Genomic DNA, 26609 nt, shown 5'->3' with positions numbered 1-26609 from the left:
CTCAATTTGAAATAAAAAGCAAAAAAGTCTTTTATTCCAATGAAATATATTGCATTGTTAAGGTCTAGTATATTACACTTATACACACTCTTGACAGAATATATCATTGCAAATAGGTGACCTTTTCCAACCCAAACACTCTCTAGAGCCCAGTTTTTAAAAAAGGCATTGATTACAAAGGTCATAAACTTCCATAGGGATTTTTCTTAAAGAGAACAAAATGTCTTTTCAAGCATTAAATTATATATATATATATATATATATATATATATATATGTATGTATTTTATATATATATTCCCTTACATACACATTATTAATATATTTAGGGGAACCATTATGAAATGGCTTGGCTGTTTTCCAACAGGCTTAGGAAACCAAGAATAAAGAATTGCCTAAATATCTCTACTCATTCACAAAATTATCGCTAGAAAGACAGTGGGTATGGTTCACAGGGAACTGTTTCATGAGCCTCAGAACAGAATTAGAATTGAGTGTGTCTGATACTACTGATAAGAACCAAGGTTCCTGGTAGGTACTTCACACCCTCCCAGGTTTATATTTAAATGACTGATAGTTGAGTAATGGTATACAGGTAACTTAAGAAGATAATGCAGATGTGTAAGAGAATAGCTCCCTCTGTTCATACTGGCAGCAGTCTGCCTTACGATGATCTATGATCACTGCACACTAAAGCATAGCCGGGGAGAATGGGCTTTGGAGGCACCCTGTCTAAATCTGAATCCCAGCTCCACCACTTTGCACCTTGGGAACTTTGGCTACATAATTTAATCATCTCGTGCTTCAGTGTCTCTAAGAGAAGCAAAATAATGTTCCCAAAGACTAAATGAGATTACATCTGTAAAACGCCGCTTAGCATAGTTCCTAGCTCAAGGAAAATACTTCATAAATAGTACTAAATTATAAGATACATAAAGGCAAAGATTTTTGTCTGCCCTTCTCACTGCTATGGCTCCAGTCTTTGAAACAGTAACTGGAAGACAGTAGATCCTAAAAAAATATTTGCTATCATCTGAGTCTCACTTATGTTGATTTCATTTTGCGATGTTAAACAAATCCTCATAATTCCATTGCTATGATAACAGATCTCCATCCAGCTGAAATTTTTTCTGTATTTATCCAGTAAGTGTAAACAGAAAAATAGAGGACAATCTTTCTTCTTTTTCGTAGTTTTCCTTTAAAAATATTTCTCATATGAATGCTGGAATCTGCAACCTATGTATTTTTAAGCTTTTTTTTTTTTTTTTTTTCAATTCAATGAATGTCTTCCCTTCTCCTTGTCTAAGGAGTCACTTTTTGGTATAAAGTAAAACTACAAATTTTCTTTATTTTGTCTTTTATTTAGCTACTCTGTCAAATTTTCTTATTTATTCTTAAGTTTTCCCAATTATCTACAAGGAACATAATTTGTTTTTTTTTTTAAATATTTATAATGATTATTTCACTTTCTATCTTGTTACTAATTAGCTAGAACCTTTAAAGTAACATTGAAGAAAAGTGACAATAATGGACATCCTTGGCTTTTTCCTGATTTTAATGGAAATGACTTCAATATTCAATTGTTTTGTGTTTGCTATTAGGTTTCAGTAAATACTCTGAATTTATTTAAGTGCTTTCCTTCCTATTTCTCTTTAGCTAGAAGTTTGGAATGGTGCTGAATTTCATCTGTTGACTTTTTGTCATGTGTTGCTTTAGCCATGCTGTTTCCGTTTTAGTTTGATAATGTAATGATTTGGGTTGAAGCATGTCCTCACATTCTAGAAATAATCATACCTGTTCATCCCTTGCATCTAGAAATAATCTTACCTGTTCCTAGTGTTTTATTCATTACACATTGACAGACTAGTTGTTAATACCTTTCAAGTTTTCAAATCTGTAATCATAAATAAAGTTAGTTTCTATATATTTTAATATTCTCTTTATCAAGGGAAGGCACTATATTAGCATTATGTTAATTTTGTATAAGTTGAGTTTTAGATATTCTGAGCTTGCGTTTCCTATATAACATTCAATTACAGATGCCAAGTAAGTTGCTAGACATACATGGCTAAAGCCTGGTGGAGAATGGCAACTAGGTGCAGATTTAAGCACCATTGCAATATGAGCAGGAATTACAACCATGAAGACAGACATATCCTAGAAAAAAGAAGTTATAGCTCAATATGATTAGTCTTCCTTCACTCTTATAAGTGTTGGTGGGGATGAGATACCCAGAAAAATTCTGAACTGTGCAGGATCATGGCATGCCAGATACTAGAAAGCTTTTATTTTTATTTATTTATTTGAGAAACAGAGAGAGAGAGGGAAGCAGGGAGGCAGAGCACTAATGGGGGGAGGAGTAGAGGGAGAGGGAGAAGCAGACTCCTGGCTGAGCAGGGAGCCCAAAATGAGGCTTAATCCCAATCCTGGGACCCCAGGATCATGACCTGAGCTGAAGGCAGACACTTAATGGACTGAGCCACCCTGCACCCCAATAGAAAGCTTTTGAAAAAGGGTGATCGACACTATTAAAAGATAAAAGAAAATATAAGATGATCCTTGAGAAAATATCCACTGGTTTTAGCAGTTGACATCAGAGACAGGAATTTCAGTAAAGGTAGAAGCCAGATGGTGGATGACCCACAACAGGGTTGAGGGAGTTTAGATGGTGAGGACAGATTACACTTTAAAAAAATTTGGACAATAAAGGAATTGGATAATAACAACATATATTCAGGAGAAAGATTTTTCCTCAGAATGGGAAAGTGTATAGTATATTCATGTGTCAAGTGCCAAGATTTTCTAGAAGATACTAAAGATAACAAAGAAAAAAGAGATACTTCTTATAAGGAAGACTCACGGGATATTGAAAAGAATGGAGCTCAAGGCCATGGGATTGGTCTTTAAAAGGAACAAGGAGACCTCATCCACAAAGGTGAGAGAAAATAACTTAAAAATAAATGGAAAAGTAGATGAAATGTAAATAGTGGCAAGAAGCTGATTCATTTCAAGCCATAGGCTTCATTTTCGAAGGAGGCAGCAAAGGCGTCTGAGGAGAATGAGGAGACAGGACAGCTGTCCAAAGAAAGGGCCTGAAGGGGAGCTATGAATGTTCAGCAGAGCTTCAGAAGGTCATGGACAAGGATGGTGGCCAAGGACAAACAAATGATTTCATCCTAGAGACCAGGTGAGGGGGAAACCAATTATTTGTGGAAGTATCAATCTGTATTCTATTTGTTTCAGCAATCCTGGACCACGCTAGCGGAATGGAAAAAAAAAAAAAAGTGCTATACCAACGCCAAGGTGCCAGACTAGAGCCTTGCTGAGACTGTACTAGAAGGACAGGCATAGTAGAAGAGGATGGAAAGGAGGATTAAATGATCATCAGTGGGATTCAGTGCTGGGCAGGGAAGGACAGAAGTCTGATAGATTTGACCAAATCAGGAGAAAAAGACATATTGGAAGAGCAGAATGTCTGAAATCAAAAAGCAGTTGTATTGCAAGTGAGACAAGATGCAATTCTGGAGTTTAAGTATTTCTGAGATGGAATGTTTTTCTTTAAGGCAAGAGTGTGATCCTGGAAATAGAGGGCTGATGTTCATTCAGTAATAGGGTTACAGAAGTTTGAATAAGTTAGGGCTAGGTCTCAGATGGATCAGCGACATACTTTTAAAATCTCCCCAAATTATAGCAAGAAAGAAATGACAGGAGTAAGAGAAACTCACTCCTAGGCAACAGGTAGTGTAACCAGACTGTATGCAATTTTTTTTTGAGGATGTATTTTTATTAACGAGTAGAGATGGTCGTGTATATCCAAGATAATGCCAGCTTTTCCCTCTTGGCTTCCTGAAATGTGGTATTTCAGTAAGGGGTCCTGTGCCCTATTGACAGCTGAAAGGAAACCACCCACCTAAAGGAGAGGCAGGTATCAGGTAAAGCAATAGATGAAACTCAGTGAAGACAATGCTTTGATGGAAAAATGATCTTGCTAAAGATTGTGGACATGGAAAAGATTATTGATGGTGACATGAGGTTTCCAGAGGACTCAGCAGAAAAATGTTGAATCAAGGTGATGGTAGAAATATCCAGCAAATGAGAGAAAGAATGGGAATGAGAGGATTAGAATTCATGTTGGTAGGTGACAGGGTGGTGGTAGTGAGTCTCCCTTGCATTTGGTGATGAGTAACTACAGGGTTGAATTACAGGGCCTATTTAGAAGTAGATGGCCTCAAATAACTCTGGCACAATAAGGGTTCCAGAACATATCTTGCTCAATCTCAGGGAAACTGTAATGGCCACGGGGTTCAGGAAGAGGCCAAAGAGCTCTTTTCTCAGGAGAGGCTGCCTCCCACTTTACAGAGCAGTTATTTCTCCACTATAGTTCCTCCATCCCGGTTATTTAAACTATTTCACTTCAGTGATGTCAAAAATCATCCTCACATGAAATATACAGCTCCAGCTATAATAAAAGTATGGTAAGAGAACATAAAGGTCTGGAGAATATATTAACATATGCAGTTCTGAGCAGTTGTTAGAAAGTAAATTTGGATTTGAGCTTCCCAGAAGACAAAGAAAAGAGGGAAAATGTAAATAATATAGGATTCACAGGGCCCAAGAAAAACACCATTTGATCAGTTAGAGTCCCAGAAACTTTTCATACTCTAAGACGGAGAGAAATTTCAAGAGTGAGTCTGCAGGACATTGTGTGGTACAGTATATACAACCCACAATACGATCCCTAAGACACTGAAAATTTTGCAGCTATTTATTAAAATTCTTCAATGCAGGATAATGGCAAAACCCTGATGAATCCTATGAAGAATTCTAAGGTGTCAAAGGCAAGCATGTAACTCTCTGGAATGATCCAAAGGACATATTTTAAAACTATCAGAAGAAATAACTTAACAATCAGTTTTTCGGGTAATCCACCAAAGATACTATTTTATTTTGACAACTTAAAAAAAATGAGAATTGAAAAAAGCATTTGAAGTTGTAACCCTTAGTAAGAATATAGAGTATGAAGATACCATGATATAAGAAAGCATACCTATGGAATTGAAGAAATTGAACTGAAACACACATGTGGATGGAAAGCCTCTACATGACTATGGCAAACAGAGCCAAGGGTCACAATCTTCCTCAGCAAGCATTTCTGGGTTTTCTCCAACACAGCTGAGTCACAGAGGCCCTCCATAATGTATTTGGACAAATTTCACAATAATCATTAGCTTCCATATTCATAGAAAAGTCTGTTGTATAATATTTCAGATTCGAGCCAATTGAATTCTGGAGGACATCTGCAAAAACACTGTATTTTGTCTTCAGACATCCTTTCTTAGCCAGATAAATGCCTCCCAAAGGCCCAATCCTAGGTGTGGCACAAGGACTATACCACCAGGGTACAGAATGCAAGGTACACATCTTCGATTCTGCATAGCAGTGAAAGATGTTTTTCTATTTCCCTGATACCCAAGTTAAGCTCCTTGAAGCTCAGATTATTTATTGCATTACTTTTGTAACCTTTCTCCCAAAGGAACATGTAATCCGTACACAGTTGGCATCAAATATTACTGGATGGTAGATTTGTTTTTAAAATGGTAAAATTAGATAATACATCTCATCTAAATTCATGGAATTTTCTTCCCTAATAATAGAGCCATGTGATAGCTTAAAAAACACATGCTCTATCATCATTCAGTGGCAGTTTATTCATTAGAACATTCTGCACTCTTCTGAAATTCAGCATATTTCATCACATCTCATATTTGGTTATTTTCTTTCTCAAAAAGCCTTGTTACAAATCCAATGCGTTTAGCTACCAAACTATGTCCATAAGGGTCCCTGGACAATAGCTTACATTTTAAATTGTAGTAATTGTGGGTGCCGCTGACCTGTCAATCTCAAATATATTTATAAGCTGCACACACAAAAATGAAATGAACAAAGTGAGTCAGATTAACCAGCTCTGACTACACATTTTAAGAAAATCACTGGGTGTGCCTAGGATCCAATGCTAACAATTTGTTACGCATCACAGTGTTACAGCTTTCTAAATGGTAAGTAACTGTTTAAAAATTCCGAAGCATTCTTAAAATGTTTCACTTAAACATTTCTGCAATAAAATCTTATTGAACTGTTGCTTTCATTAATTTTCTACAGACTAGAGAGCAAGGAATTCAAGTTCGATTTTTTTTTTCTTTTAACTTTGCCTACTACCAGCAAATAAACTGTGCCTCTTTTTTAAATAAACCCCTGGCCTTGAGTTTTGGCCTCTTAATAGTAGCCTACATGGTTGACTACCCTTGGTGTTAAATTTTCTTAAATTGTATTTCTGTCAGTGTATCATTTTTTTAAGCAATGGACCCTATAATAGCAAGCACTGGTCTGTCAGGAGTGCATTTTAACAGCACGACACAAGTATTTTTCACTACAGGAGACAAACAATGATATGTATTACATGCAGTAAACACTGCCTTTGGTACATAGGGTTCTCTTAGCATTTATCTGTCTAAAATCTCACTGTGTCCTGAATAGGGGGGTGCGGGGGAGGGGGGGAAACCCTGCCTCATATTAATGTTGCCAGTGGCTACAGTGCAGCATTAGAAAGAGTCCACTGCCTTGGCACATTTCTCATGAAATAAAACCTTGATTTAATATTTAAAGAACAGAGCAAGGCATATTAGCTCATGCTTACAGAGTCCTTTTCTTTCAACAACTACCACATCTTTCTTTTACAACTCTTTCCCCAAGTATCCATACTTCCCCCTTCTTAGTTACTGAGTATCACTCCCAAACAACTTTCAATCAAGCTTAAAAGGCTTTTAAGAAATAACAGCACTCTCCAAATTGGGCGTGCATAAATCTCAGGGATGCTTAAACAATTATCGGCATTTCTATTTATTGTATATCCTATCCTTAAAAGAGTTTTTCTAATTGAGAGAATGTGCAATGGAGTATTTACAGTTTGTAAATATACATTGAGGTGTATACTTAAACTTCATTAGGAATAAAGGTACATCGTCAAAATGTTTAGAGAGCACTGTGAAAAAGAACCTGAGAAGATACTGGAATTCTGTTGTCCTTGCCACCTGAGGAAAAAGGTGCCAAAATTAGCTATGTGGGAAACCCAAAGCAAGCTGAAATTTCATACATCATGTTTCCCTATGGGATATTCAATGTAATGCTTCACAAGGGCCATGGAACTTTCACATGGTAACCAACATGTGGAGAACGTGGGGATGTCAGATATTTCAGAAACCTCTCATGTCAGGCACAGGGAAAACTGCGAGTTCCATAATCCTGCCAATAATTCCAATTCATCTTAATTTATGTAAAATATACTGTAACCTTAATTTAACAAGTTCAGTAATCTCCACCGTGAAATATTTTTTCCCATACAGCTTCAGGCACACATGACATTTCAGCATTTCTTCATCCCTCTTCTTTGTCAATGAAAAGTTGATATAACACCTTATAACAGTAGTAGCTTTTCATATTCTTAATTACTAATCACTCTTAAAAACATATCTTAATCCATTTCTTTAACCTTCTCCTAACATTTAATTTTCCAACTATCTTCTTTTTTTTTTTTTTAAGATTTTTAATTTATTTAATAGAGAGAGGGAGAGAGAGAACAAGCAGGGGGAGTGGCAGGCAGAGGGAGAAGGAGAAGCAGGCTCCTCACTGATCAGGGAGCCCGATCCCAGGATTCTGGGATCATGACCTGAGCCAAAGGCAGACTCTCAACCAACTGAGCCACCTACATGCTCCTAATTTTCCAATTATCATCATAACTCAGTGCTATTCTTTCTTCATAAGAACAGAAACTCACATTGGAGGGTCCATCAGTGTGTTCAAATCTTTCCCTATGGTATTTCCTTGATACGCTCTGACAGTTTTATGAATATGTCTCTTACTCCTATTTACAAATGAATAAACTGAGGCTAGGAGAGGTTGAGTAACTCACCTAGGAATATACAGCTGGGATGTAGCAGAATAGGGAAGATTTCAAATCTGGACTCAGCACCATTATGCTACTTGATATGCCTCTAAAAGCTAAGGATAAGCTACCTCACCTAGTTTGGGAGACACTTAGCAAATTGAAAAGAACTGGTGTGACTTTTATCTTTTTATAAAGTGATACAGAAGGTAAGCAGATGAATGCATCATAATAGAAACAGATGACTAATTTGCCATTAATGATAGTTGGGGGGGGAGAGGCAACACCCAATGTGGTAGAACAATAAGAAATACCAATAAAATGATTTAAAATACACTGGCTGTGTTAAAATGAATGTAAGATAAGCTCATGACTTTAGAATCACTATAAAAACTGACTTGTGGTTAAAAATGAAAGGCTCTGTTTACCATCCAGCAGATAAATCCTCAAAGGAAAATCAAAAAAAATTTTTCAATTTAAAATCTCCTGAACATGTGTAACTTTTTCTCAAGTCACTGTAGAAATCTATCATTGATCAAGAACACAAGTCATTTAACACCTTTAGCCAAAAAAGCAAGTGGTTTCTATTGCAAAGATAATTACTAGTTTAATAACTACTCTTACCAAGATTATTTAAATACCAAGCCAACTGTCAGGTCAAGATCAAGCAACTTTTCCTTAATATCAAGCTCAAATTGATGCACTCTGGTAGGTGAGAATCACAAAATGGTTAGAAATACAGGTCTTCAACTCAACCAGGATAAGATGGTAGGTAGTACAGACGTCCCAGCTACAAAAAAAAAAAAAGCAGCAGAATAGGAGGGCCACTAGAAATTGTAACAAAAGGAAGCACTCAGGATGTACACAGTGACAGCAGAAATTAAAACTTGTAAAGCCATTTGGCCACCACCTATCTTCTCCTTGCTGTCTGAAAAGTACATTTTGGATTTCTACGTGATGAAGTATAGATGGCCTGCCCACTGTTTTAAGATTTTATTTTTTTTTAATTTTTATTTATTTATGATAGTCACAGAGAGAGAGAGAGAGGCAGAGACACAGGCAGAGGGAGAAGCAGGCTCCATGCACCGGGAGCCCGACGTGGGACTCGATCCCGGGTCTCCAGGATCGCGCCCTCGGCCAAAGGCAGGCGCCAAACCGCTGTGCCACCCAGGGATCCCCTGGCCACTGTTTTAAAAACTCACCCACTCAAGCTATGCCTCTGAAAGATTTTAAGGCACATTAGGACAGCTTCTCAGCCAATACTCATGATGGATCCCAGCCCATTTTATAAATATAAATACAGGCCCAAGCACTTTGATTTGTATTTAAATTTTAAACTATTTTTTTCATTTTTAAAAGACAGTTTGTACATACATATCCCACTCTCACAGAAATGCATATTAATCTTTTAGTTTTGAAGATTAATCCTTAGCTCTTCTTGATGTGAAACTAAAATTAGTGAACTGGGGTATAGGTTAGGAATGGGAAATATGAGTATAAACAGAACACTTATGTAACATTTGCCCCATCTCATCAAGAATATGATTAAGTAAGTTGTTTTAAATAACAATAGGACTTTGATGCATTTTCTCTCAATGCTGGGTTTGGAAACATTTATAATAACTAGAGTAAATATGTTATTTTAAATATTTTATACTAGAAAATAATTTAATAAGGCTTGGCTTTTCTTTTCTTTTTTTTTTTTTTTTTTGGCCTGACTTTTAAAATAATAAAAGTAATCACCCTTCAAAGAACCTTTGAAAAATCCACATCTTTGCAATTTTTATTACCTAAGTATTCACCAAATATGAATTATACTACAATCAGGGAAGAGCTTAAAAAAATAAATAAATATAAAATAATAAAAAAAAATCAGGGAAGAGCTTAACAACATCTTTGGCCATGGTGTTATACCCATGCATGCTATGTTGGCAGCCTTAGCTCATCAATATGGACATTCCTTTGTAGTTCCCCTTGAAATACTACAATGTATAAATTGTCCTGATGAAGTCTGTAATCCCAAATGGAACTCATTCTGTAACAGCCTATCTGAATAGGCTTCACAGAAATTCTCAAATGGAGGTATTATCACTTCCTTATGGAACATTTAGGGAAGTATAGGAGCATCTTGATTGTAACAGTAACACAGAATACCACAGGACCACATAATGGTTGCTTCTAATCCTTGTCTCTTCTGCTTTTATTCTTTCCAACCATATTAACATCCTTAGTGCTCCTTAAACACATCAGAAAAGCTTCCATTTGCAAGGACTTGGTATGGGCTGATCTCTGTGCCTGGAATGTCCTTCATATACAACCCTGTGGCTGGCTCCTTTACCTTCTTAGTTTTTTACTCAAGTCACCACCTCAACAAGAACAATGGTGAATGAGAAAATGGAGACCAGTGATGCTAAGCATTTTATAAGGAGTGTCAATTGTATCTCTGTTGATTGTACTGATTTCTGTAGTAAGAGAAGAAAACAATGCAAGCTGCATGAAGGTTACAGAGCTAACTCAATCTTACCCTCCATCCAAAATATAACTATGAAGTTCAAAGCTTAGTTTCTGTAATAGGACTACTGGCTTACATAAGGATCTTTACAGAGCCCAATATTTACATATTATTCATAACTTCTCTTCCTCAAAAATTTTCTAATCTCTTCTGAGTATACCTCTTCTCACTCTCTATATTGCTTTGTTGGGACATAACTAGGCTAAAACTCTAAATATTTTACTTAATTATTTGACAATAGTGACTCTATCCATTGTAGAAAATTTGAAAAATAATTTGCCCTTAAGTTCTTCCCAAATTTCTCCTACTGTCTACCTTATCCTTTACTCAGTAAAATATTAATAACTTGATGTTTGTACATTATATAAAATCAATTAGAAATATAATATCCCACATTAATTATTTATAGGAATGAAGTATTGGCACTCAAATATTTGTTAAGTAACGAAATTGTTTCTTTTTTTTAATTGTTAGAGAGATAGTAAAGCATGTAATCACAAATATAAACTCCATACTACCCACTGAGCAAGGATGTGCTGTGGAAAGAAGGATTCTTATAGCTCAGAAACTTTCCAATCTTTTTTTGTAATAAATAGTCACAGAAAATACTAGTTTATAAGTTTTAAGGCAATTGAATAACTTATAATTTTTTGGATCTTCCAAAGCACAAATGATTTCTCAGTGGAAATTCACATGCAAAACTTATAGGCTTTAAGATCATGTTCACAATATAGTTGAACTTCTCACCTATAAAATACAAATAAACCTGCCCACTGGAACTAATATTCATACTTCACATGACAGTTATGACTGCTTTTTCTATTCACCTTACTCCCTCCCCATTCATTCAAGCAAACAAACAAACAAACAAAACAAACAAACAAAAAACAGGTACTAATCACTCATCTCACCCAGTCTAATATGTAGCTATTGGTCAGAATATATTTTTATTGAGTAGTTGGTAAATACAAAATAAGCATCATGTTTAATGCCATAGGTTTTTGAAGTGTAACAGCCCTGCACCTGCTATGTTGAGGGAAAGGTGAGCCATCTATTAAGGGACATTGCTTAAACGATTTTGAAATGTTGTAAAAACAAGAGAACAAAATAATTTCAAGAATAGTATGCACCTCCCAGAATTTTATAATCAAAACATAGCATTGTTTTTAAAAGTTTTAGAACATGAGAATAAACTAGCAAGTCCAAGATGTTCTTTTTTCTCTTGAAATTGCCTGTTGGGATCCCACATCATAAAGGAGATGGGAATTTATTTTTTCTCAGTGGTATTTAGATTACTACACAGCACTAGCATTAGCACATTTTATGAAGTTTCCTTCCCCTTTACTAGTCCTTGTCATATTTGATATTTATGTTTACTAAAACTGATTTTCTATTTTTATTAGTAGGATGGGTTTAATGTAGATGACGCTTTACTGCATTAGTAATAACAATTTTATTTAAATATGGCTTTGTTGTACTCCTCTGCAAATAATCTTTGAATTCCTAAGAGTCTTTTATTTTCCCTGTAGCCCAGTTGGAGAGTTTTTAATATTAAATTGAATCATAACAACACATGCTGGTTAGAGTCTAACTTAATACACGCAGCTTAATGTTAATTTTCCAACTTCAAATCAGAGATCTGACTATTCCAAGATGATTATTTATCTCAAGTGTGATTTTTGCATCATAAAAATTGGCGCTACAAAGGAAACAAATTTAGCAAAAGATTTAGAATCTTTACATAACTATAAAAATATTATTGAGACTTATTGAGACAAAAAAAGTCTATCAAGAAGTTAGGGTAGTATAGGGAGGAGGCAAAAGGCACAGATGAATGCACAGGTGACTGATGTGTTTAGTTTGTGAATATAGTAAATATGTTGATGAGTATAATAAAAGGGTATGCTTAGGTCCTAATTCCTTTAGAGGAAAGTTATCATTAATATCAGTAATCAGGGGCAAAAAGCCTCCATGAGCATAAGATATTGCTTTGAAGTAAGAAATAAAAAATCTAAATGCCACACTTCTTGCTTCACAATGTAAATTTCCACTTCAAAATAAATTTCTTATAAATAGCTTGAAAAAGAAAATATATGGTTTGATCATTAAAACAAGTATGCTATGATGGTAGAAACAGATATAGAATAGAACTGAGAGAAAACAGAATTGAGTGATAAAGATCACAAGGGAGTGTATTTAGGCATCCTACACTATTATAAAACTTGTCCTTCCTCTTAGGATAGTGAACATCCTATAAGATTAAGTCAGTGCTATAGTTACAATACCAAGAAATTAGCTGGCACCAAGTAGCTAATTTTATAAGTTTCAAAGCCTGTCAAACTATGGTGATCCGGTGAAAGTCAATTATGACAAAAGTTAATGTTCATTCTAAGGTCATATGGATTCTACTATCTGTATGTGCAGCATGCATATACATACCTACACCTCTTTAATGCTTAACGGGGAAATTCAGCTTCTCTGTAGGAACAATCACTTATATAAGCCAATAAATATTAAAATGAAAGAAAAATGCCTTTTTGGAGAAACGTGGCTAATACAAATGTTGTTTAAAAAATATCTGGTCAATTGAACAGAAAGAATATTGCTGTATTCATTTTTGCTTTCCTTGGTTTCAAGATCTTGTCCTGCATTTATAATTCTTATGCTGATTAAAGTGAGAACTGTGAGTTAATTTTTTTTTTGGAAGACAGGATGAGGTTGCGGTATATAATTTTGAGTAACAGAAGCCATTCTCATAGGAATAGGAAAATGTTTTCAAACCAAATGCAAAAAGAAGATTTCAATGCCTCACAGGGTAATGAAGGAAAATATAATGGTTGCTTAAGGTTGGTGCAATTCTTTTAGGATATATAATTTTTATGTGAGGCAAAAAACTGAACTACATAATACATTTCTACAATGCATATATTCATCAAAACCATTTACAAAATTACCACTTTCAGCATGTTTTTAAAATGAGATTCCTTAATAAATTATGTTTATGCAGTCAAAACACAACATTAAAATTTATTATTAGTCACTTAATGGAAGTTAATGGTGAGTTTATAAATGAAGTCCTGGCTTACTTTGATATACTCTAAAAGCAACCAAAAATAGAGATTCTTTCCCAGAGTTCTATGTATTTTAAAGTGCCAAATAAGCAATTTTAGCAATTCTCAAATGTAGTTCTTCCAGATGCATTTAATCCTAAATATACTTGTAGAAACAGAATATTTTTCTGCTAAGTCAGGTATGTCTAACTTATCCATCTTATGTGTAAAAACTATCCTGACTGAAGTATTCCAAGCTATATAAAAAGATTTTTTAAAAAACAGTAAAAATATAGAAACAGTGTGAAGTTTTTTCTTATTTTCAATATTCTGGAGGGAAGTATTTTCAGTGAAAATATCTCATCTATAAAACAAGCCAAAACAAGAGTCACAAAACCAAAATAATTCATTCTGTTAAATACTCATTCACTGAAAATGGATGCATTACAGAATAATGATAGAGAGATATTGTGGATAAATTTATAGATGAGAAATTCTATATGTAGATGAAATATTTTTAACAGAGATTGCTGCAAAAGGGCTGTTGCTTAGAAAGCCCACCAATCTTTCCTAAAATGAGGGGCACTCTCTCAAAGTATTGGACAAAACAAAATTATCACTCCTGATTTGTGCCGGTTCTTGAATAGTATGCAGTCTAAAATGTTTGAACTAAAACTCAATAATGCTTTCCTATGAAAGACAAAAAAATGGACTTAAAATTACAACTTCTTATAAAGCTATGAATAAGGAAAGATCATTTACAAGGAACGTAACACTATTTTTTAGCAGAGTCTAATATATACACATATGCTAAAATATTTCATAATCTAAGGTTAGGTAACAAATTAAAAATGATGAAAATTATTATTACAATGAAATGTTAAGAGAACTCAAATGAAGCTTGTAGGGAAAAAAAGTTCATTTGGGAAGAGTTTAATTCTATATAAAAGTTTACATTTTCAGCATTTATAACAATAAAGTGATTTTTCAAATAATAAAGTTGCAATGATTTCTGAGGAAATCATTTCAACTGTCTATATTGAAAAGAAGACAATGAAGGACGAAGAGTATTTATTCAACACCAAAAAGTATCTATTCAATGAATTATCAGATAGAATAATATAAACAATACATTTGTGTTTACTTTTAAGGTTGTAATTATGTACTAGTATAAATTTAACCTTATATAAAAATTTAGAAGCACCAGATTTGATTAGTGTGGAATAAAGTTAGAGCCAGATTAATACTCTATGTAGCATTTACTTTTAATTTTCAGTATGAAAGTTATTATATGATTATATTAAAGCATGCAAAATTTGTAGTCAGCATAACAGTTTCAAATCCTTTTTCTTAATTGGCAACTATGGTGGCACATGAAGCATCGTTCTCTCCCAGCAGTTTAATTTAAACAAATCATTCTGAGATATAAAAATAGCAAATTACATTAGATTTTATATAAGGCTTTTTTGGCTGCTCATATAGGAAGAGCTATAAGCAGCTTCCATGCTATACATCACAGCTAACGGCTTTGAATACATTTTCTGGTGAGACCCCCATTCAGAGATACAAGATCTAGCCTACAGTGACTTGATGCTTAAAATATATACGTAATAAGTTATAGGTTTAACAAAAAAAAAAAAAAAGGAAAAATTTCCCACTCTCAAGTGGTAAATTCTTGTATTCTTTACTGCCTCCAAGTTGAAAAGTAGTTTGTTATTTCTCCTGGTTCTGACTTTTTAACACTTGTCACAAAATTTTAATTCTAAAACTCCGATTATATGTTAACTACTCTTTTCACATTTTCCAAACTGGAACAAGGATGACAGATAAATTAGTAGTGACTAGAGTTCTGTAAACATCATTACTAAAACTCTGCTGTATTTACACAAGAATTTTTAATCTACTTTGGGCATTCTAGTTCAAGGTATAAAGATGCTTCCCTAATTTGTCATAAGTTGAATTATAAAAATAAAAAAGTTACAAATGCATTGGATACATTTTTTTAACATATACATTTCAAGGTCTTGGCTTATATATATTGATGGGCAGATTAGCTTCATAGATAATATCAGAAAGCATGTTAAAATAGAGAAAGTTTCAAAAGTCAATCCTTCTGTTCCTTTATGTAATGAATTTCCAAAGGCAGAGAACAATCCTACAAACTGGCAAATTCTCTCTCATCAGATATCTGCATTGCATATTCTACAGAAAAATAAAAGATGGTATTCCAGCCCCGTTAGGGAAAATGAATAGTTAAGATCTGAGATTCAGTATATAAACGGTAGAATCATTTTTCCTTTTCTTAAATATAGCTAATTGTGCCACAAAGAAGGAAAAAAGTCTAAGCGAAATCATATTTACCACAATAATAGTTTCTATAACTCTAAGAAAATATCCTCTGAAATTCTTGTGTTCATTATTCAAAGACCTTGAAAAAACATGTCATCACTTTCGTTACCCAAAGTAACACAAAATAAAATGTTATAACTTCAATACTCATTGTTCAGAATTAGAAGTGTTTTTTGTTTTCTTTTTTGAAGGAGAATTAGGAAGCTAAGTACAATTGGCAAAAAATATTTCACTCTTCTTTAGATACGAAAAAATTGTTTGGTCCAAGATAATACCTACAATTAATAATTTACCAGTACAGATAAAACTATTTTTTCTTTATCATTTTCCATATTCTTACTTAGATGCCTACTGATTTAGACAGAGAAATACAAACCTGTAAGTTATTTACAGCTTGTTTGGTCACCTCAAAGAAATTACATACTATCCAAATACCAAAAACAAAACAAAACCACTTGAGAATAGTATTTAAATGGTTAAGCATTGACTGTGCAAAATACAGAAAGGAAATGTGAACTGAGGGAAATGAGAAAAATTATTTTCAAGCTCGGAAAGACAGTCACAAAATATTACTTGCTTACTGATATTACAGATTTTGTGTAGTTAATAAATAATTAGTAACAATTTGAGGTATATTTTTATTTTTCTCAAATTCATCTATTACCTAAAATTATACTTCTCACACAACAGGCATCCAATAAACATTTTTGAATGACTATACCATTCAAATAAATTAATTTGTAAATAAAGTTTTCCTAATTATATTTGTCTATCTGACATAACGGAATTAACTATTTTAAATATCCAATAAGAGACATATGCTGCTGAACATCTACACAATTTCATTGAGATACACACTTCTTACATAAAACTACAAACCACATCTGCAGCATAATCTGTAACACATAACACAGTGTTTTATACACATACCAATCACCCGTTTCACTTCTACAATTTTTAAGTATTGACAAATTACTCCTTGCCAAAGAAGTCACATTATATACAACAAACCTTCAGTTTAAATAAGGAATAAGCTTGCTGTTAACAACTTAGCTTGAAATGTTAACAATCCTTAGGCTGTTAACATAACAACTGGCCATTAATGTGGTTATGACCAATTTAAGAGGAAATTATACTCTGAGAAATGAAAATATTGGCAATCAGGACCAGAGTTTTATTCGAAAGAGTATGGTTTTTTTTAACAAGTTAACAAACATTAAAAGTTTGAGCCTATTAGAAATTAAGTCACAAAATATCATCTATCCTAGAGAAAGACAAACATTTCTGATATGGAAGCTATTTTGATAAATCCCTTTCAACAAAACACTTAAATGGAAACTATCAAATGGCAGTTTAACATCATATTTTTATTACCATAAAGAATAACACAAAACAAGTCTAAGGTTTCTTTCTGTGTCTGCTACTATTTTAACAACTGCAAAAACAGTTTAACTCAAAATACAGGTTATTTCACTGGCAAATTATAAATCTTCAAAATCCAGCTATTTCAACCACCTCTCTTTAAATCTCAGTTAATTTTTATTTTTATTGCTTATTAGAACACCTTAATCTTGCTCAGACTATAGAAACTTGTTTTGGAATTGTTGTTACATAAACCCACTTGAGACACTGCAGTTGTAAACAAATGTAAAAGTCAAAAAAAGAGTCCAAAAGCCATGATTATTGGTTAGGAGAGATAAAGCAAAACTAGGAAGCGTTATTAAATCACTGAAAGCAAATGCAAACGCTTTATGTGGAAATGAGGCTCTAATTCACAATGAGCAGAGGAAAAAAATTTTATTTCAAAGAAAAAGTTCAAAGACCGAAGTTCTAAGAGAATTCACGGAATAAGTTAATTCTGATTAGTTGTGCCACCACGATAAGGGAGATTCTGGCTATAGAGTCACTTCCCATTGTTGGCACCTTGCATGTATTTTGTGCCCTTGGAACACAGAGAAGTAGTAACAAGTGGTCATAATTAGCCTGGAGGCTGTCAGATGAGGCAGTTCTAAGAGGGGGAAAGAGCAGAATCTGATAAACAGTACTGGATTCACCCTTTTAAACCACTACTAAGCAAATGATATATTTTTGTATATAAAGATTAAAATAATAAGACCAAAAATAACTGAATTGCATACACTGAAGTACCAAATTCCCTAGAAAACACTTCCCCAAATGGCCAAGATGGTTAAGGAGCTATGGCTGATTGATAAATTTTGTGTCATAAAGGAAAAAAATTCAAAATAAATCGCTTAATGTCAGACTAGAAAAGTGATTAATTGTATCAAATATGAAAACCCAAATGATGCCATATATCATTTCTCTAATTTGATAGGTCCTACTTTATTAATATATGTAATTTGCAGCTGAATCAAGTCACAAAGTTCCCTGAAAAGCAAAATAATTTTTCTTAAATAGAAGTTCATGTGTTGAGTGCTAAATGCTGGGAAACAGGCTGAGTGAGCCTCATGGCTTTTTAAGCAAGAACATGTGAATGGTCCTCAAACTGTTCAGATGTTTACAGTTTAGAGAGTGGCTATCATTTTCCCATAATGATGGAGATCTTTACTGTGTTCATTTCTATAATGCTACTGGCAAGTCTGAGGCTGTTAATGCTCAGTGATATCTCTGTGATGCTCACTGGGAATGCCGCTGAGGGTGGGGGGATGTATTCACACTTGGAGAAAGTTTTCAAAACTGTATCATAACGATGCAAATACATACCAGCTAATTTCAAACTGACTTTCTTTGACAGATCAGAAACTGGAAGACAGCTGAATAACCCCTGTGTCGAGCTCAGCCTACCTTGTCCGTATGGTACTTCTATGTCAGTATGGTACACTTCTATGCTGATTTCCACCAAATACATCCTTGCTCAGAACTGGTGGTTTCAACATGGGCAGTGGAATAGCCTATTTCTAAGTCTGAGCATAGCATCCAGGCTGGCCAAATGGAAACACTTTAGATGTGATGTTTTATTGGCCATTACTTAAGCAAGAATTTGCATATGAGGCACCTGACAACACTTTGAAGGCTGACAGGTCAACAGCTTTCAGGAATATAAGCTGCTAATAAGGAAATGAAACCCCAAAAAATACACTTACAAAAAGTACTTTAAAAGGAATCCAGTCATCACTGGTGTGCAAGGATAATTCCTACCTCAGATAGTCTCTGCGACAAAGGATAAGATTAGCTTTAGTGTACAGGGTGGAGCCCACCTCTCCCAAACGACAGTCACAGCAGGCACACTTCAGGCAGTCTTCATGCCAGTATTTGTCCAGTGCCTTTAGAAGATACCGGTCCTTGATCTTTCGGTTGCAGCCAGCACAACCTTTCGGCTTGGTGTCTGGCTGGACTGAGAGCATTTGTATACCTAAAGGAAGACAAAAACAAAAAAGGGAGCTGGGACTACAAGGAAGAATCACAAGATGTCAAAAGACAAGTTTCATATTTAATACTGCTTTTTGTCCAGGAGCCTTAGACTTTCTTTTGTAGGGCCATACCAGAATCAAACTAAATTTTGGAAACAAAAGGCTCAAACGTTATAAAGTCCTTATTAAATCATTTATAAAGTCACATCTACAAAGTGGGGGAAAATAATGCATTCATGTTGTACAGGGTAAGCAGACGTTATATACACCAAGCTAAATAGCGTCAAATAATTCGGTAGTGTTCCCCATTCTCTATCTAGAGTGGTTCCTTTGGGAAGAAAATGTGAGGAAGTGGCTAACAATTTTAAAGAAAGCTATTTAACAAACTAGTCCATGTACAGTCTATGAGAGTCAAAAATGAGTTTTTCTTTACTGGCTGGAAATTCACTTGATATGTGCTTGACAGTGGAAGGAGAGTGCACCCTTCTGGGATTACACTAACCTGACTTAGCAGTGGGGATGTTTATAGTTAAACACACGGTACAGTCATTCCAAAAGCTCACCAATACTATATTGCTTGTTTGCATCCAAATCCTTCCTTCTGTGCTCTTGATATTTCAAATTATTCCTTACATTAAAATTTTTAAAATGAATCTATACTCACAAACGTCAGTCAACGGCAGATTACCTCACCGTATACTACTGCTTTTATATAAAACTAAAGTACAGGATTAATTTATTACCATAAACATGCACTTATTTATTTTATAAGGGAAAGAAGAAACAACAGAAGGTAACATCTAAATATATATAAATTACATAAACATATGTACATAAATATATTATGTGCATGTATATACATAGTGCACTAGACGCAGGACGTTTATGTATTTTAGAGACATAGCTCCATCATAAATAAGGAGTCTAGCTGGGTTCTGTAGGTTTTACAACTTGACTGGAATTTTTTCAATGAAAGGCTATTCCCTTTTGAGTTTCTTCTTTCCTAAGTGTCCAACACCCAGCTTAAAAAAAAAAAAAAAAAGAGCTGGACCAACTATTCGGAACTTCATATTAATCAAATAACTCATCCTAAGCACTACAAAATACTGTAGACATCATCGATTCCTAACTCCCTCATTTTACAAATTGTGCTAGAGGCCTAAGAGAGTATAAGGACTTGCTCAAAACTGAACGACAGTGAAGTACTAGACTTGGTGGTCTTCTTCAGAGATCCTGCTACTATAGGATGCTTCCTCTCCTACTCATAAAGTTTTAAACTATATAAAACACCAAATGTGGATGCACTTGAAACAGTTTCAAGAAGAGAAATGCCAAGCTATGATCTTATATTTCCTACTCCAAAGTAGCTTAACCTCCTTTCGTTTCCTCTGATGCCTTCTGATGAAGGCTTTGCCTCCATTACCTTCACAGGCTTTTTTTCTTTTTTTAATCACACAGATAAGAGACACTCAGGCACTGTACCATCAGAGGTGAAAAACTTTTCTAGCTACAAATAATACACCGATTGCACGTATCGTTATGATGTTGAACTTCCATTAGAAAATAACTTCTCTGGTAGAGTACTGGCATAGGGAATGGCGGGGAAGAGAGCAGGGTGGCTGTTCTTTCTGCATGATATGCATAGCCGTGGTAGTCAGAGCTGCAGACTAGCAGCTGGATTTGTACCGACGAGCAGGTGGTATTCCTACAGTCTGCTTTCTGTTCCTTTTCTTTGAAGGAGCTAAGGGTCTAGTGTAGATTAATCATAACCCTTGATAGCTTTGCTAAATCTCACTCTCTAGAACTTCTAACAAATGAAGTTTCTTTGATCACAACTAGTTACCGTCTTCCAGCAAGGTTCCACAAGGAATAAATCCCATTAATTACAGTACAGAACATCTCCAAGTGCCTCTTAACCATATACCTGGGGGGAGGGGGGAAATTTTGATTTACTAAGTGACATTCTGTATTTCGTTATTGAAAACATCAAGAGATATGAGGGGCTCTTCTAATTAGCCAATTTATCAGGCTCTTATTTTTTCACAGCACAAAGCTGAGAAAAATCTAAAAATTCCTTTTCAGTTGCAGCCCAGCTACATTTCCTTTAGTTGAGTTACCATCATCAAGCGTATAAGGTCAGCTATCTCTATTCAAAACCCTTTGCAACCAAGACAGGGAATACCAACATTTGGCACAAGTAACACTACCCTGCTTGTCTTCACAAAATGTTTTTGTTGTGTTGACATTTTAATTTAGCACTCAGAGGCCAATTAATATTTGAAACTCTTACATTCTGTTTGGCCTTGGGCTTGAAGGAGTTTGATATTTTGCACTCCAGCCTGGTACCTTCTTTTAGAGAACATCATCACATTTCTCTCGGAGAGGAAATCGCTTTCAATACGATGCAAGTTAACAGTCGTAGAAAAAGAACTATTTAGGAGTCGCCACGTTGCCACGTACCTAAAAGGCACAAAGCATCAGCAGCACCCCCTCCCCATCCAGAAGAGCACCACTGGGTAGAGTCATGCGTTGGGAGCTGAGAAACATTTCACAAGTTGCTCATAGCACATCAGGACTCATAACTAGTTTTAGATTGGCATGTAAATTGTTCAGAGGGAAATTCTTATTGCCTCTGAGACCCTGCCATCCTGAGTTATTTGACAGTTTAAGGGAAATCATAATTAAAAAAAAGACATAAATAATAGCCTGTGCAGTGTGGTGTGCAGAAATAAGTAGAACCATTTCATTTAAACTCTGGTGAGCTTTTAATTGCCTGGATTGCATTGTGAGGCGGCCTAACGGTTGATTGCCTCCATTATGTTTCCTTGTTCTGTGCCATTCATCCGCGCAGTCTCAGCTTCAGTAGTTAACACAACAAAGTAACCACAACTCCACAACACACAGGGGTTTAAAAAAAATAATCATAATCAAAGATTTGCAGCACTTAGACACAGTCTTTTATATTTTTGGACGAACTGCACATAGTGAATGGAAAACATTTTGTGCCTGTCGAAAGATTCAGAGAGAACAATCTGGGAGAAGGAACAGGAAGAGGGAATACATAAAGGGGGTTGGCAGAGATGAGGTGCCTCAGGAAGATGCTAAAACGGGAATGCAGGTTCTGCAGCTGGGAGCAGTGACACAGATTAAAAGAATTTGGCCAACGTGGCCATTCGATTGCCAAGAGGTACCAAACAAAAGATTTTCTCTCCTCCTGCCCATCTTCATCCTCTCCCCAACCCCCAGACCCGATTGGAGAACTGGATTGGGCCTAAAAGCTTGTTTCTCTCTGTTCACTGGCCCAGAGCATCCCTACAGGCTGCAGCCCCCTAAGGGACAACAATGCAAATAGATGTCCCCAGATCTCAGGCGCTGGAGCTGCTTAACTCTGTTCTGCCCCTTCAACTCCCAACCCCCTCCCCATCCTTCCACCGCCCCCTCCCCTTTTTGAGCAATGGAGCTGGGAACCAATTTGATTCCCTTTTTCTCCAATGCAGCTGCAAGGCTCAGAGATACTGACATTTTTCCACTCTTATCAGTTTAATTACAGTTACCATGGCAGCAAAGTGCTAGTGCTTGGCAAAGGCCAACAAGAGATTTGCAAGACTGAGTTCAATTTTGATGCAGCTCACATGCAAAAAATAATAATAATAATAATAAATAATAATAATAATAATAATAAATAAATAAGAAACATACATACACTCTAACAAAGAATCCCTTGCGGAGTTTATGCTCTAGCCTTTTGTGGTTGTGTCTTTGCAGCCACACAGGGATGATTTGCAAAGAATGTAGCAGTATTTGTTGCACCTAGCAAGATTAATTGGTTTAAGCAGCAGTCTTTCAAAGCAGTTACAACAATAATATTTTGGATCTTTTTTTTTTTTTAAAGACACAAAAGCAGCAGAAGAGCAGGAAAGCTTTTGAGCAGCTAAGAGTGCCGAGCGCCGGCAGAGTGCATCTATGATAGATTGTAACCTTACCAAAACTTTTCTCCTTTTTCTGCATGAGTTGACTTAGGCGTGCCTGAGTCGCAGCAGCTTCGCATTGAGCACCAAGCCCAAGGTAGAAGTGGAAGGGGGTCTTCCTGGATCTGGCTCAAGTGTGGACCTGGTGCGCAGCCTACACCGCCGAGGACCGACTATTGTGAAGCCACTTTGGGAGCGGGTCGGAGCGGCGGCAGGGGGTGGGGGAAGGGATGAGGGCGGCCAGACGAGACAGAGCGCACACACAGAGCCCCTCGCAGTGTGGCAGTGTGCAAAATGATGGCGAATGACAAAGCCACATGCTTCCCTAACTCTGCCCGTAATCCTAAAATCCCAGCGGCCCCTTTTAGCTTCGTGGTAACAAATGGATTTGATTAAACTGTCACATGCAGCGTTAGCATAGCATATCATGTTCAATATGAAAAAGACCATAAATCTGACTTGTGTTTCCTAACAGCAATCTGGGTAGCCCCCCGTAAAAACGTGCTGCATCAGTTTGAATCTCAACCTAGTAGAACATAGGCACCTTGTTCCAGGGAACCTCTCTCCCCCCCATCCCCCCTCCCCCTGCAAATAGTCACTTTTCCATCTCTCGGGAACAACACTGTCTTATCGCGGAAAAGTGAGGGGAGGCAGAAGTGTCGACAAGAACCAAAAGATTGCAATTCCAACTCTTGGGGGAGGGGGGCTGTGAATTCCAGCAAGTACAGAGAGTGGGTCCGGAACCCACCGAGCGCTGAATTCCCTCGCTGCGGGCCAGGCCGGAGCGAACCTCTCCTGATTCCCAACTCTCCCTGCCCCTCTCTCCCCGGGAGTCAGGGGTGTGGGGAGGCTGCGGCTCATCCTGAACTTTGACTATTATCCACTCGAGTCGTACTTGAGACATTCCGCGCCGCAGCCGCTCTCCCTCCTTCCATCCACATCTTCAGCCTGCATCTATTTCATGTCTCATCATAAAAATAATGAAGCCTCACATGATTTAAACAAAACCGTCTCAGCAGAGCTGCAGCCCGAGTGAAAGTTGCAGTGCGGAGCCGGGCTGCAGCTCCAGTTTATGCCTCATTAGGAGAGGCTGGGGAAGGAAGAAAAAAAAAAAAAATACCCACATCCGCACACGCACGCGCGCACCCGCAGACACACACACCACAAATAAGCCGACGCGTGTGTACACAGTTGCCGCACTTACCTTCTCAATTAAGCGATACAGGGGGAGGCGGTTCAGAAAGCACAGTGGCTGCTTTGTAGTGCTTCTCCTTGGGAAAGGTCAAAAAGAAGCATTGTTTGAAAAAAAAAAAAAAAAGAGGGGGAGGGAATCTCTATTTTTTTTTAAGTTTAAAATAATGAGGTCCTCAAGGATCCGCCAAGTAATGGTGTTGACCGCATCTGAGCCACAGGTGTCCTCCTTTTAGGCAACTGCAGTCCGAGGCTGTCTCTCTCCGTCCTGGCTCAAGACAACTTACCCCAGCAGCACGCGAGGAGCCGAGCTGGAGGAAGCCGCGGCTCTCAGCTGCAAAATGCAATCCCTTCCCAGCCAGACATAATACAGCCAAAGAAAAGGTCACTCAGTTATTACTGAGCCGGCGGAGCCCAGGCAGCGCTTGTCAAGACCACAGAGAAGCAGCTCCCTTCCGATTTAAGACTATTTACCTCTCGCCCCCACCCCTCCCCTCTTCTCTCCTTTCCTTCTCTCCCTCCCTCTCTCGCTCGCTCTCCTCTCTCTCTCTCTCTCTCTCTCTCTCTCTCTCTCTCTCTCTCTCGTGTGCCTGTTCTGCAGCTCAGTCAAGTACAGCCGCCCTCGGAAAGTGCAAAGCAGCCACGAGACAGATCGGGCTTTGTTGCTAATTTCCCAGGGTGAAAATTTACAAGCCTGCGAGTGCAGTCAGCACAGCCACATGCATATGCTACTCACAAACGCTGGGGACGACCCCGCGCACGAAAAGTGACCTCTGCAGGAGTGGAATGGAGAAGACCCTACCTCCTGGACCCGTCCAAAAGAAGTCCTGCGAGAGAGCTCTGGAGGAAGAGGATCGGATTCCTAAAATAACCGGGGCATTTTGGAATAGGTGGCCGCATTTAAAAGCAAACTGCCTTCCAAAGCCATTTCGGAAGCTACCAATTATGGAAATTAAAATAAAGCGAGAGAATCAAACTGCTACTAGAACACGCTGGAAAAACACACCACCCTCCTCTTTAAGAAATGTCTTGGGGGTGGCAGCAGCGGCCGGGTCTCTGACTTGCATTAATGAACTCTCCAAAGTGGCCTCTCAGCAGGGCAGTTCTGGCACACGAGCTGGGGAGCTGGGGCCGGGGCAGGCTAGTCCCTTCCTCCCTTCCTCCAGTGGTCCAAGTACCAAACTGTGAACTTGTTTCCTATTAACCAATACTGAACCCCATCCCACCCCCACTGACAGACTTTTTGCAATTACTTGAATTCCTTACAAATTAAAGTTCACATGAAAAACACCCAAGAGCACAAGAAACATGTTTTCCCAACTAACTTGGTCGGAACCATGGAGTTTCTTCACTATATCTGCCCTGTCTTCTTAGGCTTATTTTAGAGGCCTTCACAGGGTGGGGTTTTTTTTTTTTTTCTTTCTTTTTTTTTTCTTTTTTAAAATTGAAGTTGGTTCTGTTCTCCCCAATCTCTGCTCCTCTTAACTTTACACCTGTACAGACCACTGGTAGCTTTCCCCCTAAGTTTTCAGACTTCAAAGTCATCCTCTCTTTTTTAAGTAATTCTCATAGCATCCCCACCAGATTTTATAAAGCCCTGTCAAAGGTCAAGTTTAAAAATAGTCCAAATCTGAGTGACACTGGCTGAAATATTTTAAGTGCCAAAAAAGATTCAACTGTTGAACTCCAAAAAACTTTTATTCTCAGCACCAACAGTTTTAATGTAGTTCCCGTTAAAAAAAAAAAAAAAATCAAAGCATCCCCTCCCCATGTACATTCAGGCCAAATTATGCAACTCTTCATTAGGAAAATGACACAGCACTAAAAACTTATTTTTTTTATCCCTTCCCTTTTTTAAAAGCTCATAGTAAAATAGTATGTAGTTTGTTTTCCTCTCCCTTTAAAAGGCAAGAAAACTCAGAACTAACCTGAAAAATAACGAAAGTCACAGACGGCGGATTAATAAGAACCCCTTCAGTTGATTTGTTCTGTACATAGGCAGATTTCTTAAGTTTGGCTTTTCTGGCCCGTCTAAGCAGGCACACATGCACCTCACCCATCCGCACAGCTCCCGCTGTTCTACCCCACTTCTCTGCGTGAGCCACTCTGAAAACACCCCAGAGTGTGTGTGTGTGTGTGTGTGTGTGTGTGTGTGTGTCTCTCGTGCGCGCTCTCTCAGCCAATGCACTGAGAAGAAGAAAAGAGGGAGGGAGGGAGAAGTATGTGTGGG

At 36.9% G+C, this 26609-nt stretch overlaps 1 protein-coding gene across 11 annotated transcripts in view; it reads right to left on the bottom strand.

Moving 5' to 3' along the window:
• Positions 1–26495, bottom strand: part of LMO3 (LIM domain only 3) — a 55907-nt gene extending 29412 nt beyond the window's left edge. Inside the window, exons 1-4 of one of the 11 annotated variants that reach the window (XM_035706981.2) lie at positions 25182–25474; positions 24393–24459; positions 21511–21680; positions 19009–19222 (exon numbers count right to left, since the gene is read on the bottom strand). In XM_035706981.2, coding sequence (XP_035562874.1) covers positions 19009–19222; positions 21511–21586 — 290 coding nt within the window. In that variant the 5' untranslated portion in view covers positions 21587–21680; positions 24393–24459; positions 25182–25474. Of the gene's footprint in view, positions 1–19008; positions 19223–21510; positions 21681–23203; positions 23365–24083; positions 24233–24392; positions 25070–25115; positions 25475–26307 lie in introns of those variants that run through there. The other 10 variants (XM_035706983.2, XM_025455225.3, XM_025455222.3 and 7 more) reach the window with 10 other exon arrangements.
• Between the last annotated feature and the right edge of the window lie 114 nt (positions 26496–26609).

The sequence above is a fragment of the Canis lupus genome, chromosome 27 (assembly GCF_003254725.2).
Source record: "Canis lupus dingo isolate Sandy chromosome 27, ASM325472v2, whole genome shotgun sequence".
In the NCBI taxonomy this organism is placed as follows: domain Eukaryota; kingdom Metazoa; phylum Chordata; class Mammalia; order Carnivora; family Canidae; genus Canis; species Canis lupus.
This window is presented reverse-complemented; position numbering and strand designations above follow the sequence as displayed.